Source organism: Sturnira hondurensis, unplaced genomic scaffold (assembly GCF_014824575.4).
Source record: "Sturnira hondurensis isolate 20B ecotype Veracruz unplaced genomic scaffold, ASM1482457v3 Scaffold0000648, whole genome shotgun sequence".
Lineage (NCBI taxonomy): Eukaryota > Metazoa > Chordata > Mammalia > Chiroptera > Phyllostomidae > Sturnira > Sturnira hondurensis.
Window position 1 is genome coordinate 13,484,593 of NW_028073279.1, and position 16,635 is coordinate 13,501,227.

The 16,635-nt window shown below is 42.2% G+C and overlaps 1 protein-coding gene and 1 non-coding gene across 2 annotated transcripts in view; both read left to right on the plus strand.

Annotated features, from left to right (window-relative positions):
* Window positions 1–1,300, plus strand: part of CUNH1orf87 (chromosome unknown C1orf87 homolog) — a 71,084-nt gene extending 69,784 nt beyond the window's left edge. Inside the window, 1 exon segment of the mRNA XM_037044119.1 lies at window positions 1,140–1,300. Coding sequence (XP_036900014.1) covers window positions 1,140–1,300 — 161 coding nt within the window.
* A 13,977-nt stretch (window positions 1,301–15,277) lies between these two features.
* On the plus strand, window positions 15,278–15,384 carry LOC118985697 (U6 spliceosomal RNA). Its single transcript, XR_005066175.1, has one exon. It is a non-coding gene; the product is annotated as a U6 spliceosomal RNA (small nuclear RNA).
* Window positions 15,385–16,635: the final 1,251 nt, after the last annotated feature.

A 16,635-nucleotide genomic window follows, 5' to 3' on the forward strand; every position in this document is an offset into this window, starting at 1 on the left:
TTTAAAATCTCTTCATTGACACTGGTAGCATAGAACTTCACAACAAAGAAACATATCTGGTAAACAATGTGAACCTGACTAGAAACAATCTCTTCCCCCTAATTCTACATTCCAGTGGAGTGATTTAATACAGAACTTGAGCAACCTTGGAGAAGGGACATACCGTCTCCCGTGTCTCAGTTTCCCACTCTGTAAAATGGGTTCTCGTGAGGACTGCATGGATTATTATTGGTAAAATGCTTGCAGGGGTGCCCCAAACATGAATTTTTATATATGTGTGTAAGTACCAGTCATAATTGTTATCATTGCACTTTAGTTAATTTTTGCATATCTTTTTTTTTTTTTTTTTTTTTGCTCTAACTGGTTGGGGCGGTTCCTGAGGTAATAGACCATTTGTCTAAATCCTCTGTACTTCCAAGCACTACTGTGACATATGTAAGTTCACCATTAGGGGCACATGAATGAGTTGTTGATCTTGGCCGGTGCCGTGTTGTACACTTAAATTCTGTAGTTATAGAAATCTACCTAACCTTAACATGGAAAGCACATTAGCACTGGCACCTACAAGATGTGGGTACCAGAGTAAACCCTGCAATGATAAACACAGCCCTCTCTGCTAGACAGATTCAGACTCTGAGCCACAAGAGGTTTCACGGTTTACCTGTGATTACACAGCAAGCTGGAGGGAGTCATGGTAAATACATTTCCAGAAATGCATTAAAGTGCACTGTTTGAATCCTGCATATTTAGGAACATGTTTGGATACTTCACAGATAAAAATAAACCAGAACAATTAAAAACTGTTTTTAGTAGGCACCCCATCTGTTTCAAAAATTGGCTTTTGAAGTTTTATGGCCACAAAGAATAAGCTTAAATTGCTTTCGAATCTATCTATGGATTTAATTGGACCTTCATCTTCTCTCCCCAAAGTCACCCTCAAAATCCTCCTAATATCCATGATGCATACCTGGACTGGAAATATCTTTTTAGGGTGTCACTTGATTTTTAAGGAGCTTAAAGTTTTAAAATATTAGCATTTCACGCTTACACTGCAGTCATTCAAGCTAAGACATTTTTTAAAATTCTTTTATCGTTTTCTCCTCTTTTAAAAATTTCCCACCAACCCAACCTAATCACAGGAGTCCTGGAGAAGGAACGAGCCCGGCACCTCACTCACAACTGCAATCTCATTTACAATCTGTCCCTGAGCCCTCAGAAAACCGACCAGGCCTTGAGGAGGTTTCGTTCGGAAGAAAATATGCTGTTGGAACCAGCACTCTGGTACTTAAAGGAGCTATGATAACAAGCCCATATTGTGAGAACAGATGTTTCCTTTATCTCCCTTTCTACCCAGACACGTGTTTATCTCCAGCCTGGGTGTAGTGGTGGAAGCAGGCACTGTCAGAGTTGAGGCCAATGCAGCTAACGTAGATGCTTTGGATTTGGACTTCGTGTCTGGCTGTGATGCTCGCTCGTAAGCAGCTCAGAATGATCCCAGAAAACCAGGTTTTCTCCTCTGAGGTGGCAAGAACCCAATTTCTTAAAATCCCCTTCTATTCAAATAAAACGTATTATGAATATTGTGTACTTCTCTACATTGCTGATCAAACTTTGTTCTTGCAAACCCTGCGATTGCATAGAGTAAAAAAACATGCCAGATACTGTCAATTCCCCAGAACGCCTGTCATATAATAGACCTAAAACATCATTGTTGAATGAGGAAGTCAGCCCTTTTTCTAGTCACTAGTCTGAGAAGGTGTTCCATGTTATAGGGAAAAGAAAAGTATTAACAATGTATCATCTTAATACAAAGAAATGGGCCCTGGCTGGCGTAGCTCAGTGGATTGAGCGCGGGCCTGCGAACCAGACGATGGCAGTTCGATTCCCAGTCATGGCACATGCCTGGGTTGCAGGCTGGTTCCTTGCAGGCTAACTACCAGCAGGGGACGCACAAAAGGCAACCATACATTGATGTTTCTCTCCCTCTCTCCTTCCCCTCTAAAAATAAATAAATAAATAAATAAATAAATAAATGGAATACCAAGTGAGGTTTTCTGAATGTGCCCAATATTTTCTCGGGTACAACACTGCATGTTACACTGTCTCCAGGGATGTCTTCCCAGAGTACTGGAGAGAAATTTTGAGAAGGGTCTCCTGGGACAAGGGATGCCGGAAACAGGTAGCATCTTCTTCACTTCTTTTGGCATGAAAATCAAGCAAAACTTTCCAGTAGTTTCCATAGTTCTCTCCTTATGATCCCCCCTCAACTTCGTACTTGCCTCACAACACACATTTAACATACATCACGCCACACAGGTAGCATGAGCTCACTGAATGAATACTAGTCCGGGACTTCGGATACAAATGTTCCCATTAATGCTGAGTGACCTGGATCCTGGTTTTCTCAGCTGTGTGAGAGACAGCATGGCGGAGTAAGGTTCAACGGAAAAAGCAAACAGAAAGCCCTCTGAGCATCCTCTTTTATCCATTTGGTATAGGAGAGTGTCTCATAAAATCTTTTGAACAAAAGCTTAAGAGAAGAACAATTTGGACCCACTAACATACATGATCTCTAAAGGCCCTATGGTCTAACCTGCTTTAGTTTTTCTAGTCCTTGAATTGCCCAGAGAAATTCCTCTTGAGACAAACTGATGACCTCTCTAACATTCTAGAGCTCTTAGACCCTCTAGCTGCCTTTTAGGTTAGAGAAGTAAGCCAACAGATGTGACTTTCTCGTGCTAAAAAAAAAAAAAATGAAGAAAATTAGAATGTTAGAGCAAATGATTTAATATACATGGGGCAACTACTGTGTGCCAGGAACTTGACATATTTTGGTTCATACAACTCTGAGAATTCCATAAAGCACTTTATACAGTTCTGTTTCACAGATAAGGAAACAGAGGCTCAGGGGAGTGATACATAAGAAAGCTGCTGGGCTGTGCCTATTGATAATTGACCAAATGGATAAGGCATTGGGGGATCACCAGTCACACGATACCTCAGAATGTCCTGGTATGCCCTGCATCTCTATAGGAAAGTGGATTGGAGAAGGTGAAGGAAGGTGAACATGAAGCTGGGGTTCTCAGACTAAATTATAAGGTCCTGAAGGTCAATGATTTTACCCCACTTGATTCTTTACATCTAGCATCTGGTATAGCTCCCAATAGGTAAGAGGTTGAGCACCCACCAAGTCAAACTGGAGGGGGCTCCATTGATACAGCATGAAAGGTATCCCCAGAGCTATGTGACTACAGGTTGTCCATGCCCAGCACTTCTGTAGTGATGACTGAGTAAATACTTCTGTAAGTGGGGCAGCCACGGCCAGATTGGAATCCGCAGTCACTGCCCCCACCACCACACACACTTCAATGGAGAGTAGAATACAAATAGGCTTTAAAACTAGCCCAAACCCAGCTCTGGCAATTAGTAGGTGGTAGCCTTTGCAAGGTGTTTTAACCTCCCTGAGCTTCAGTCTTTTCATGTGTTAAACTTTACAGAGTAGTGCTATAAATGCTGAAAGCCATGTCATTTGGACAATTTCTTGCACATAGTAGCGATGGACCTTTCTTATGTCCCTTCCCTTAGCTGCTGAGCATCGGGAAGCTTGAACAACAGTCTGTGTGAGATAGCATATGGAGGTGAGGTTTCTGCTACAGCAAAAGCAAATTTTGAGATACATCTGCCTTGTAGAGCCAAGCGATCACTACTCTTGGATCATCTCCTGTCTGGGACTCTCCACTACTTTTTCCAAGATCTGCATGTGTGTGCACACTCACATGAAACTTGCACATTGCAGAAATAAATGCTCGTTAGCATTAGTTTTTTTGCTAAGTGAACATTAAAAGAACTAAAATTCAACTTCACTTGTAAAGAAATCTTAGATGTCAAGTTGACAGTGTAGTGGTATATGAGACTAATGTAGTGGTTACCTGTGAGATAAGCCACCTAACACACACAAGAAAATGCCGTGAGGTCATCACAGTTCTGCTAGGAGTTCTCCATGGTTTGCTGATGAAAAAAATCTGTTACTTCTCTCTCTTCTTTTCCTCAGATGAGTGGTGTTTTGTACACTCCCCATGTCTGTTTCATTGTGAACATCTAATGAACACTTGGTAGGGGTTTCTGGTGTCTGTGGTCTTGACCAACTCTCTCTAGTAAAACCTGTCTACCACTGTCTAATGTGCAGTGGACAGGTTAACTTCCAGGATGCCCTGCAGAGACATGGTGTCAACCAGTTCTTTCCCAAGTGTTCAAAAGCCACAGCCTCCAAAGATAGAAAGAACACTGGAGACAGAGACTGGATCTTGCCAACTGGGCAGACTTTCTCAGATGTGTGATGCAGAGCTATTCACTGCCTACCCCACAGTCCTTCAAACTGAAGGGGAGAATGCTTGCAAATTGCCTGGCACTACACCTGGCACACAGACAGGCTTTATAAAGGAAAACTGACTTAGTACTATATTCTTATTTAGGACTTACCCTATTCAATGTGCCAAATTGTTAATTGCTTTTTCCAGGTACAGACATCTTCCAAGCCAACGGCTGGCTCACTGGTAGTAGAATCCTGGAGGGCAGAAGCCATATGCTCCACATTCCTGCTCTTCATTCTCACCTGCACTTACTCTTCATTATAACCCAGCTAGGTTGGTATTATTATGCCCATTGTACAGATGAGAAACTGAGGCTCAAGGTGGTAAATGTACTTGCTTAAGGACTTACAGCTCATGAATGACTAAGTCAGGATTAGAATGCATTGCACAATTCAAGTTCAACAGAGCTCTCTAGGTAACAGAAAGAGCAAATAACCCACAGAATTTTATTTAGTACATGTGGTCTGTCTCCCTGGTGAGTTTGAGGATCCTCCAAGCCAGAACCAAGGTCTTGCATATCTTTGTCCCAGCACAGAGCCCAGATTCACCAGCAAGTGGGCACCTGGAAAACGTCTGGTGAATAGAGCTCTCACATAAACATTTTTACAAACTCAACAGCTTTTACCCTCTTCTAGTTCTCCCAGCCTCCTGACAGCCTTCTGGGGACTAGAATAAAGGGTGTTTTCAGGATGCTTGGCATGATCTGTTCACACAAGCAGAAGCACAACTGTACAGATCATGCCGTCCAAAAGGTTTGCTAAGTGCTCACTGACTCTTCAAAGGAATTTCCCAAGATCATTAAGAAAAACAATAACGGGGTTTGATATTCTAATTGGGATCAGAAATTGGACAGCTTTGGCGCTGGCCAGAGAACTGTTAAGCTCTGAAAACAAATGCTCCCCTTTCTTCTCTCTCTCTCCTTTCTCCCCCCTCTTGTCAGAGCCTTTCAGCTACAGTTCCAACGCTCCTTAGCAACAAAGGCGGGGTTCCCAGAGCCGGGGTGCCTCAGGAATGCCAGCCGTTCCCCTCATTAGCATTCAGGGCCCCTCATCTGCCTGCACAGTTGGTCCAGGGACTGTGCAAAAGGCAAAGTGGCTTGGGGGAGGCCCAGCATTTAGCGTGGCTTCTTGGGAAATGGGAAGCCTCCACAAAGAGTTTCCAAACAAAAGGCATCAATATTATTTATGGAGCCATCAGACTGCCTGGGGCACAATATGGCTCTGGCTTACCCACATGCTCTCTCCCCAAGCTCAGTCTGAAGGCTTCGTTGGGCCTCCCCAAACACATCTTGGCCCTGAATGCCAGTGCGTCGAAAGGTCTCCCTTCTCCTCCCTTTTCTCCTGCCCAGTCTCTCCCCAGACTCAGTTTACCCAGGTTGGACAATGGGTGGACTCTAACTGGCAGTAGGAGGGTCCAGGGGAGGTGGGTTGACAGAGGGTAAATGGTCAGATGGTAGGACAATTGTGAACAGATGGCTCTGCTGGAAATGGACTCCAGAATAACTCCCAAGCAGATTGAGCCCTGACAAAGACTGATCTGATGGAAAGCAATTGGCGCCTTGTCCCAAGCCCTTGCTCAAAACACACATCCCGTTCTCCCACACAATCTTCAACATTTCCATAAGGGAACCCCTACCCAGGTTCTGTCTCATAAGAATTGCAAAACACTGATCAGTAGGCCAATTCCTGGAAGATTCCAACCAGCAAAGCTATTTCTCAACATACTCATAGAACCAATGTTTAAGGAGAGCATCCCTTAGCCTTTCTACATTTAAATATGTCCAGAGATCTGTACCTTACTACTCATCATCTTTTCCTCTCCAGACAGCTCCAGCTCCAATCGGTTCTGCATAAATTGGTCCTTCCTTTAATTCACCTTCTACCATCTCTTGTGGCCAAAGAGAATGTCAAGTTTAATCAATAATTGCAACAATGACTGTACTAACTCTGGACCTTCTAGGGATCGGGGATATAGGAGAGAGGAACAAAGGAAAAAAGGAAGGAGGAAAAGGGAAGGAAAGGCGGAAAGTGGGGAGGGAGAAGGAGGGAGGGAAGGAAGGAGACAAAGAGAGGAAAAAAAGGAAGGAAGGAGGGAAGGAAGGAAGGAAGGAAGGAAGGAAGGAAGGAAGGAAGGAAGGAAGGAAGGAAGGAAAGAAGGAAGGAAGGAAGGAAGGAAGGAGGGAAGGAGAAAGAGAAAAAAACCTTCCTCTAGAACTGAGTCGAGATGGGGAGGAGGCTCAGAAAGGGGGAGGAAACTAGGGGAACAGAAGTGTAATCAAGATTATGAGATTGCTAGGACTGCTGTAACCAAGTGCCACAAAGCGAGCAGCTTAAACACCAGAAATGTACGGCCTCACAGTTCTGGAGACTAGAAGCCCAAACTCAAGTGTTTCAATGATCAATTCCTTGGACTGAGGGGAGTCTCTTCCACGTCTCTTCCATAGCTTCATGTGGTTTGCTGGCAATCCTGGTACTCCTTGGCTTGTAGTTGCATCACCCTTATTTCTGCCTTCAACCTTGCATGGCACTCTCTTTGTGTGCATGTCTGTCTCTGTGCCTAAATGGCCCCTTTTTGTAAGAACACCACAATAATGCTATCCCTTTAGCTTTAGCTTGGTTACCCCTGTAAAGACCTTAGTTGCAGATAAGGCCACGTTCTGAGATACTAGGGATCAGGACTCCAACATATCTTTTATGCAGGGATAAAATGCAACCTATAATAACAAGTATTCAGTACATAAATAAGTGTCTGCATGTGGTAAGTCTGTGTTTTCAGATTTTCCCTGGAAATAAGGGGGCACAACCAGGAGTGAATGCCTTTACTTCAGTGGATTAGTGAGAGCTTCCTGTAGGAGAAGACACCTGTGCTCACCCTGGGACGCTGAGACAGATTTTTCCAGGGAATGAAAAAACACCAGATTTTTCCTGGTGTTTCCAGGAAAGCAAAGCATCTCTCTCTCTACTTACAGTTTTTCAGGATTTTCTATCCTCTCTTCCCAACACACACACACACACACACACACACACACATACCCACTATGTTGTATACACACATGTGTTCTCTCTCTCTCTCTCTCTCTCTATATATATATATATAGAGAGAGAGAGAGAGAAGATGTATATATATATATATACATATATATATATATGTAAGGACATCTATATACATATATATACATATATATATGTAAGGATATCTATATAAACATGTCCCTCCTAACAGGAGCTTAAAAAGGCATTGTGTAGTTCTTTCACGTTCACTTCTTCTTCAACTACAACCAGCAATCTCTCAGAGGGCAGCCTAGGGTCTAGAGTAAAGGCAACATGGAGCCCAGTAGAAATCAACATATGTATATACATGATACACACACACACATGCACACACAAATAAACCTTGAGCACAAACAAAAACTAAGCCACTAAGAATTTGGGGGTTTTTGTTACCATGGCAAAACTGGGTTAAGCTTACCAATGCACCCTGGGAAGTAAAAAGAAAGGGGAAATAATTCCCTATAGCAGCCCTTGGAACTCTGTTGTGTGAAACTGCACATCCAGACTCTTCTGGTTTTCCGTCTCCAACTCAGCCATGTAGTCTTTCTGTTTCCTGACCCACAGTGGGGAGTTCAAAGTGGAAAATAGCCATCTGGCAGAGACTACATTTTCCAGCACTCCTGGTATCTACACACAGCTTTGTGACTTGTTCTCTCCAGCGAAATAAAACTAAAGTCATATATGTTACTTTGTGGCCAGATATTTTAACAAGCATCTGGGTCTTCTCCACTATCTCTCTGTCCCTCCACCATGCTCTTTGTGACGAAAACCATTCTTCTTCCTTCCTTCCTTCCTTTCAGATTCCCACAGGTCTGTGTTTCCCAGAATGTGTTCCCTGGAACACTAAGACCAGGTGGTGCCCCTCCAGACAGGTGTTTCATAGTCACAGAAAGCTGGGAAGCCCTATAGGCTATATCTCTTCTCCCCTGATGAGTCTGAATGCACAATGAACATACAATTAAAACTGAACAAAAACTCTCTAATCCTGATTTATTTCAAACTTATTTCAGCGAAGTACTTTTATCTTCAAATAACATTTAGTCATATAAGCCAGCAACCATGCTTATTTATTCAGCACATAAATACATACAAAGTATATACTCTGTTCCAGGCCCTGTGCTGCTAAAGCATCGGGGTTCTGAATAGGACCTAGCCTATAGAGAATATCAGATAAAGATTTTTGCGTAAATAAAAAAGTGTCATATGCATAAATAAAAAATTATTTCTTTATTCTGCATAAATAAATAAATAAACAAAACTGCATAATGACTAATTGGCTTCCCATTACCTACTAAATGAGATCAACTGTAGCTTGCCTACTTCCTAGCTAGAAAGAAACGTTTTGCCACATTCCTTTGTCTCACCACTGCCCGTCTCTCCTGCCTCTTTTGCCTCTATTTCCTCATCTTTATTGCACTGTTTCCTAAAGATATTATGCATGTTTGTGATTATTTTTTGCCTCTGCACATGCAATTTTCTCTTTTCAATACTCTTTTTACATACTTTTAATTGTTGACTTCCTTTTCATTCTACAAGATCAAAATCACATGTTCCTTACTTTGTAATCTCTACCTTGACCTACACCCTCAATTTTTAACTGCATATGAGTGTGTCCCTAAAGAAATAGCCCATCCCAAATAAGCCATCTCAACCTCAGAACGCTCCCACAGAACTAACAACACTTCACGTTATCCAATGAGTGCTAGCCAACACTTGTTGGCCAACGACACTTCTTGCTCCTTATTCAGCCATGGTACCACCTGCCCTTGTAACCAGCATATGGGATAATGAGGGAAGGATCAGCAAGGCAGGTAAGGGAGGTATTCTGTTCCTCTTTCGTTCTAAGAGTTGAGAGAGGAATGGGGAATTATAAGGTCAATTTTGGTTCGACCTGAGAAAAGATACAACTAGCAATTACAACTGATGACGTGGACTGCTCTATAAAGTTGGTAGTTCTCTGTCCTTGGAAGCACTCAGGATGGATGACAATCTGTCAGTGATGGGAAACATAAATGGTTGCTTCCATGTAGAGGATACAATGAATCCCAAAATATTTTACTTCATGAAGCACTTGGGAGGTTCCATGTCTTGGCCACTTTATATTAACGGCAGAAAAAGAGAGAGAAGGTGCCCCCACCCCTAGATTGGATTTGTCTCCTCTGCTCTTTTGTAACAATCACACTTGTAATCATATCAATGTCTTTGGTTGACTTGAGGTATATAAACCTCAGTCTAACCAGACCCCTGCTATGTCTCAGGCAGACCTAGAATAAGGTCCTGTGCCCAATAGGAGCTTCCAGAGCCTGAAATCCAATCTATGTCCTGCCTCTAAAAGGAGCATCTGCCACTCATTATTTCCCCACTGCCTCAAGGAATGCACTACTTTCCAGGTCGACTGTGATGCATTGCCCTAGGGCATGTTTGCATGTATGCCCACTATCCTCAGAACAACACACAACAATAGGCCAAGGGTAGGGTGGGTCTCCATCTTTCTCTTCTCACATGAGAAACATGGTGACCATTTTGCAGACCAGGATGTTGAGACTCAGAGAAGTTCTGTACTTTGCTAAAAGTACAGCAGGAGTTAAAGATAGAGATGAAGCCTTGCCTATCCTCCGTGTAGTTCTTAGTGGTCTTTCCTTGCCAGAACTGCCAGTCCTACTTTCTCCTGGCTTATTATCCAGCTGCCAGTAGTAGATTTGCCCCATTCTGAGAGCTAGCCTGGCAGGGTGCAAGGGACTGTGTTCTCACACACCAATGCAGCTTGGGAATTGTTTCCTGCTGTCTTACACCAAGGTTCACTGAACCAAAGGGAGCAGGAAGAGGATGCTCATGACAGCCTCCAGAGGTGGGAATTATGAGTGAAGAGCTGAGACTCAGAGGTTTAGCAAAAGAGTGGTAGGTAAAGTCATAATCTAAACACAACCCTTCCCAGCTCCAATCTACCTGGGGTTGCCTGCACAAGCCAGGGAAGGACTGGGTTACTTTTTCCTAGAGCTTCTAATCACCTGGGGTCTCTTGTGCCTAAAGAGGAAAGAGAGAACCTTAGATCTCTACAGTTCTCTCTCTCTCTCTCTTTCTTTAATTTAAACATATTTACTGAGCACCTACTATAGCCAAGCCTCAGTAAATAGTTTGAATGGATTTCCTAAGATTTTTCCAAATTTCCTAGATAATGCTTTTGTCCAACCACCAACTAACTTACACTTCTTTCCAATACTGCCCCCTGTCTGGAATTGGATTGCTGTTAGCTCCCCTCCCTGGAACTGATCAGGTCAGAAAATGCATATCTACTCCCAGCTCAGTCCTTTTCATTCTGAAAAGACCACTAAGCCAACACCATGGTTTCTCACAGTCCTCTCTGGGATCCCACTGAGGCATTGGTGACTTATTCCTGTATGGATGACTTGTTATTTGTTTTCTGAGGCCACCATGAATACCACAGGCACACCACATGAGTGCATGAGCAGAAAGCACTTGTCATTCTCATCCATCTAGTCACTCTTTTACTCACTCATCAGCATAACAAACACAAACACTCCACTGTGCTTGGGGCTGTGCTGGATACCAGGCATCCAGAGATGATTCAAGCAGGATCCAGAATCCATTCGTGAAGGCAGATACTAAAACTGTTTAGTGCAACAGAGTATATCTGCTATGTGAGAGGAAAGCCAGGAGTACTCCACTACAACATAGGGCACACAGCTCAGCCCAGTCCCTGGAGCCTTGCTGCTCTCAGGAAAGACTCCCTGCAATATTTGTAACTGAGCTGAACCTGACAGAGGAGAAGCAATTGGTCAAATAGGGTGCCGGAGTCAGGTGTTTGAGTGGCAGTAGACCACACAAGATGAGCAAGGCCCCTGGGACATGAACCCAGTCTTTGTTCTGGGTCCTGAGCACTATGGTGACCTACACCAAAACCTGACGTGAAGATGAAGGAAGGAGAAGGAAGCTGGAGAAGGAAGGGTCAGATCTTGATGTCCTTCCTGAAAGACTCCATACAGACAGCCAAAGGGTTATGATATGACTGGAAGAATGTTTTCATTGCTGGGGGCTTTTGGGGGAAGAACTCTGAGATGCAAGAATAGAGGCAAGAAAAACTCTTACAGTCTATTGTATGACTTGGGTCAGTCACTTCATTGCTGAATTTCAGGTTCTTTGTCTGTAAGGTAAGATTTAAAGTACCTCCTTCGCAGGTTCATCACAGGGCTGCATATGAAGTGTGGAAAACACCACACACAATGTGTAACAATAAACAGGTCTCATAAGATGGTAGTGAGATATTTTATAATGTTTATATTGTGTAATAACCTGATCACAAACACAAGGACCTTGTGTGAGAACAGCCTTTCTTTGGAAGGGCATGAGGGATAACACCATCAGCAGAATAGCTTCAAGGGAGCTATTGACACTGACACACACACACACGAGTAAATAATTTATGTGTTTGGACCATTTTTTAAAAGCCCCATTATTATTCGTACTCCCTGCCTCACAGTGAGGCTGGTAGGCGCAGTGCATTAGTTAATTTCATGGACCTGTTGTGAATCTTACAATATTTCATCCTCCTAATTCAAAATATTCATTCCAAGTGGCTCCAACTTCACAAATAAATAATTCCTGTTGGAAAATGGAGTTTTTCCATCTGCCCGGCCCATTTTCCATCTGTTCCTACGAGCTCATGGTAGGACGGAGCTGGGTCTTGAGGCCCTGTTGATGAGTCCTGATTTAAGAAGAAATGACTTCCTCCCAGATGGATTGTGCATTAGTGATAAAGATTAGTTTTCACTGTTATTAGTTACTATGTTAGAAGACAGCTTTAGAGATCTGGAAGAAGATCAAAAAGCACATGCTACATAGAAAGCAGGAGAGAAAGTCACATTGACTTAGTTCCCATCATGCACATGACACCCTTCCAGGCACTGTACCACTGCAATGACTCAAAATGCAATCTTGCCCATCTGACAAGTGAGGAAACTGAGGGTCAGAGGGGCTTGAAAACTTGCTTAAAATCACATAATTTGTAAATATGGCAGCTAAGACTGATTCCAAAATTCCAACTCTTTCCACAACCCGAGAGATTCAAATGAGCACCATGTTTTTTTAATGAAATGTACATTGACCAAAGGATTATGATTTTGTTCCTTTTAATATTTAATAGAGTACCCATGAAGTACAGATAAACTGCTTTTAGGTCCTTACCCTGTCTCAGAAAAAAAATGGTGCACTTGATTTTGGATTCCCAACTTACCCTCTTAATGGCAACTCACTAGACTGTCCGGGCCTTGGTCTCCTCAACTGGAAAGTGATACCTACCTTGTGTTGCCTCTTCAGTAAACTTCACAAGGTCTGGAGAAGAACTTCTCAAAGAAGCACGTACGAATATAGAAGGGAGTACAATCTGTCAATGGTAAAGTTCTGTGGAAATATTAGATGACGTTTTCCTTTCTGCGCCCGCTTGTAATACTATGTTTGCCTGAAATGAGATAGGGAGCTTGTGTCAGGGTCTCCATCTATGCAATGCTTCCTTCGTTGAGAAAGTCTTGCTACAAAAAAATACATATTACCTGAATTAAATGGTTTGCACAATGATGTACTTAATTTACTTCATCATGGACTACAAGCAAACAATCCACAGACTGACCCCAGTTTGTGATGCAAACAGTGAGTCTTGCTATCTAAATCATCTTGTGAACAGAAGACACTGAATGCATTGAAGTCTCAGCTCACTGCTTATTAGCTTTGTGTGACTTTCATCAAGTTATCTAATCTCTCTGTGCCATAGTTTCCTCTTCTATAAAATGAAGGGAACAACACCAAATTCATAAGGTAGCTGTGAGGATGAAATGAGAATACATTTGACTGTGTACAACAGAACCCAGGACATAATAGCCAGTGAAAATGTTATTTATAACTATTATCATCATAATCATCATCATCAACTTAAAGCATCTGTCCTGGTTGACCATAATGTGTGCATTCCCACCAGCATAGGTGTTATGTTGGTTGTCATAAGTGAAGGAGGCTGCAGTGCTACAGGTACCTAGTGAATGGAGGCCAGGGATGCTGCTAAACATTCTACAGTCAACAAGACAGTTCCCCCCAGCATGGAATTATTCAACCCGAAATGTTAATAGAACATTGCCTTAGAGTCATTCCTTTGCATTGAGGTACCATGCTATCAGATCAAGATTTAATAACAGATTTAAGGTTTTACCTAAACTTGTTTCTTAAAATGCCAACCCTAAAGACTTTTGCTATCAAGGGGTCCAAATACGTGTTTTACTAAAAGTAAACCTCAGAGGAGCAAGGACTTGCCTTCTCCCCGTCCAGTAGCAAAAGTGATTATTTCTGCCTCTCCTGTCTTTCAGCCCTACCTCCTGAATGCATGCTTCTGCAGCCTGAATACAGAGACACAGTCTCAAGGTCACTGAGCTGCCAAGTGAGAGTGCTAAAATTGCACGCCATGTTTCCAAGTCCAGTGGCTGAGAGTCTCAAGTATGGGTTAAGTCACTGCAGCCCAGGACACCTGTAGCTCAAAGACTAGGCTTTTCCATCTCTTGACTCCCTTACCCCCACAGAGCCTGGCACAGGGAAGGGAGGAATGCAGGAAGCAGTGTAGTAGTGAAAAGCACTGGGCTTGGAGTCAGACTTTGGACTGAGTCCTGCTTTCATATGAAGCCTAGATTACCAGCACTGAGAGTATATTTAGAACACTTCAGGGCTAAATTTATAAAATTAACTCTCTCTCTCTTTCTCTCTCTCTGCCTCATATTTTCCCTAATAAAATCATGGTAATAAAATATACTTAGTACATAGAACTGTTTGCAAGATCAAATTAGATCAAAAGTAAGCAAGGCATTTTCCTGATAACGGTTAAGAGTGCAAAAAATTATTAGCTGCGTGACCTTGAGGAAGTTACTTCATGTCTCCATACATAATTCTTTCTCTCCAAAATTGGCATGGTAATATTATTTCCTCTCTTACATTGCTGTTGTAAGAATTTAACAGGTTAATATACATAAAGTACATAAAACAGTGCCTGGCTCATAGCAAGTTTCATGCAAAGTGTTTGCTAAAATTGTAACTAACCATTCCTTGCCCTTTTGGTTCTTCCTAGTGAAGTCTAAGAGACAACCAAAGTAATTTTTCTAAGTCAATCATGGAACTTCACAACAGCCAACAAGAAGAAGCAAAGTTTCTTCCAGACTCCATGATAATTTCCTTCATGCCAAATCTCTTATTTCAGGATGAGGAGACAACAGCACCCTCTGCTGCCTAGAACTGAAACAGCACTGCCATCCTCCCTGATAGCTTCATTATTATTCTGTCCTTTCTGCCCTGCCAATCTTGCGTCCTGAAAATGCGCTTCCCAAACTGATGAAATTGCTTCTATGTACTAATATCATCAGCAAAGCATTTTCCTAAGCAGCTGACTCATGACTTTTTTTCAATCAAAAGGAACCATACTTCTAGGCTTTAGTTAGAATTTGAAGAGCTGCCTGTTCTCCAGTTGCCATTAGAAAGCAACGCTCTGGAGCCTGGGTAACTGAGCAGGGCATTCTCCCCACTGGGAAGGAAGCAGTGAAATTGGAGCATTATAACAAATTGTTCCCATCCAGCAATCACTTTGTAATGTGACTGTTTTCAAGGCAAACTCATTTGTCTTGTTGAACAGATGGTGGGGGGAGGGGGACGGGGTGTGGGGAGGATGGACCAAACCTCTGTCTTTGCATTTCTGATTCCCTTCAGAAACACCATTCCAGATTCAGAGGTGAGCAAACAGGCTTTTCATCCAAACAGGTCCCATGGCCAGAGTAAAATGGGACAGGATGTTCCTCAGAAAACTAGTGTTCAGTGCTCGCTTCGGCAGCACATATACTAAAATTGGAACGATACAGAGAAGATTAGCATGGCCCCTGCGCAAGGATGACACGCAAATTCGTGAAGCGTTCCATATTTTTCAAATGCAATCTCATCAAAATAAAAAGCTTCTGTGCAGTTAAAGAAAACAGCATTAAAATAAAAAGACAACCAACTGTATGGGAAAACATATTTGCCAATGATACCTCAGACTAAGGTTTAATCTCCAAAATATACAAAGACCTCACACGACTTCACTCTAAGAAGACAACTAACCCAATTAAAAAATGGGGAAAGGACTTGAACAGACACTTCTTCAAGGAGGACATACAGAAGATCCAGAGACACATGAAGAGATGCTCAATATCGCTTGCTATCAGAGAGATGCAAGTTAAAACCACAATGAGATACCACTTTACACCCGTGAGAATGGCTATCATAAACAAAGAAACAAACAACAAGTGCTGGAGAGGTTGTGGGGAAAAGGGGACTCTGGTCCACTGTTGGTGGGAATGCAGACTGGTACAACCATTATGGAAAACAGTATGGAATTTTCTCAGAAAACTAAAATTGGACTTGCCTTTTGACCCAGCAATTCCACTGCTGGGATTGTATCCTAAGAACCCCAAAACACCAATCCCAAAGAACTTATGCACCCCAATGTTTATAGCAGCACAATTTACAATAGCCAAGAGTTGGAAGCAACCTAGGTGCCCGTCAGTAAATGAATGGATCAAAAAACTATGGTACATATACACAATGGAATTTTATGCTGCAGAAAGAAAGAAGGAGCTCCTACCTTTTGCAACATCATGGATGAAACTGGAAAGCATTATGCTGAGTGAAATAAGCCAGGTGTTGAAGGACAAATACCATATGATTTCACCTTTAACAAGAAGCTAAACAACAAAACAAACAAGCAAACAAAATATAACCAAAGACACTGAAATAGAGAACAGGCTGACATTGACCAGAGGGGAGAGGGGAGGGAATTTCAGGGGAAATAGGGGAGGGATTTAGAGGAACATATATAAAGGATACATGGACAACAACTGAGAAGGGTGGAAATTGGAGGGGGGAAGCACAGGGGTGGGATGGGATGGGAGTAATAGAATGTTCTATCTAATGTTTTTCAAGTACAGAAAACTGTACTTGAAAAATAATTAAATAAAAAATTGGAAAAAAACATAAAATTAAATTTAAAAAAAACAAAGGAATGCTAATAACTTACAAAAGCACAACTAAAATTGAATTTGTATGAAGAAGTGTTTGTCTATGTCTAGACACCAGGTAATCATTAATGTCCACATGTTTCTTAGAAATAATTAGAGAATTTCATTGTTTTGCCTAAC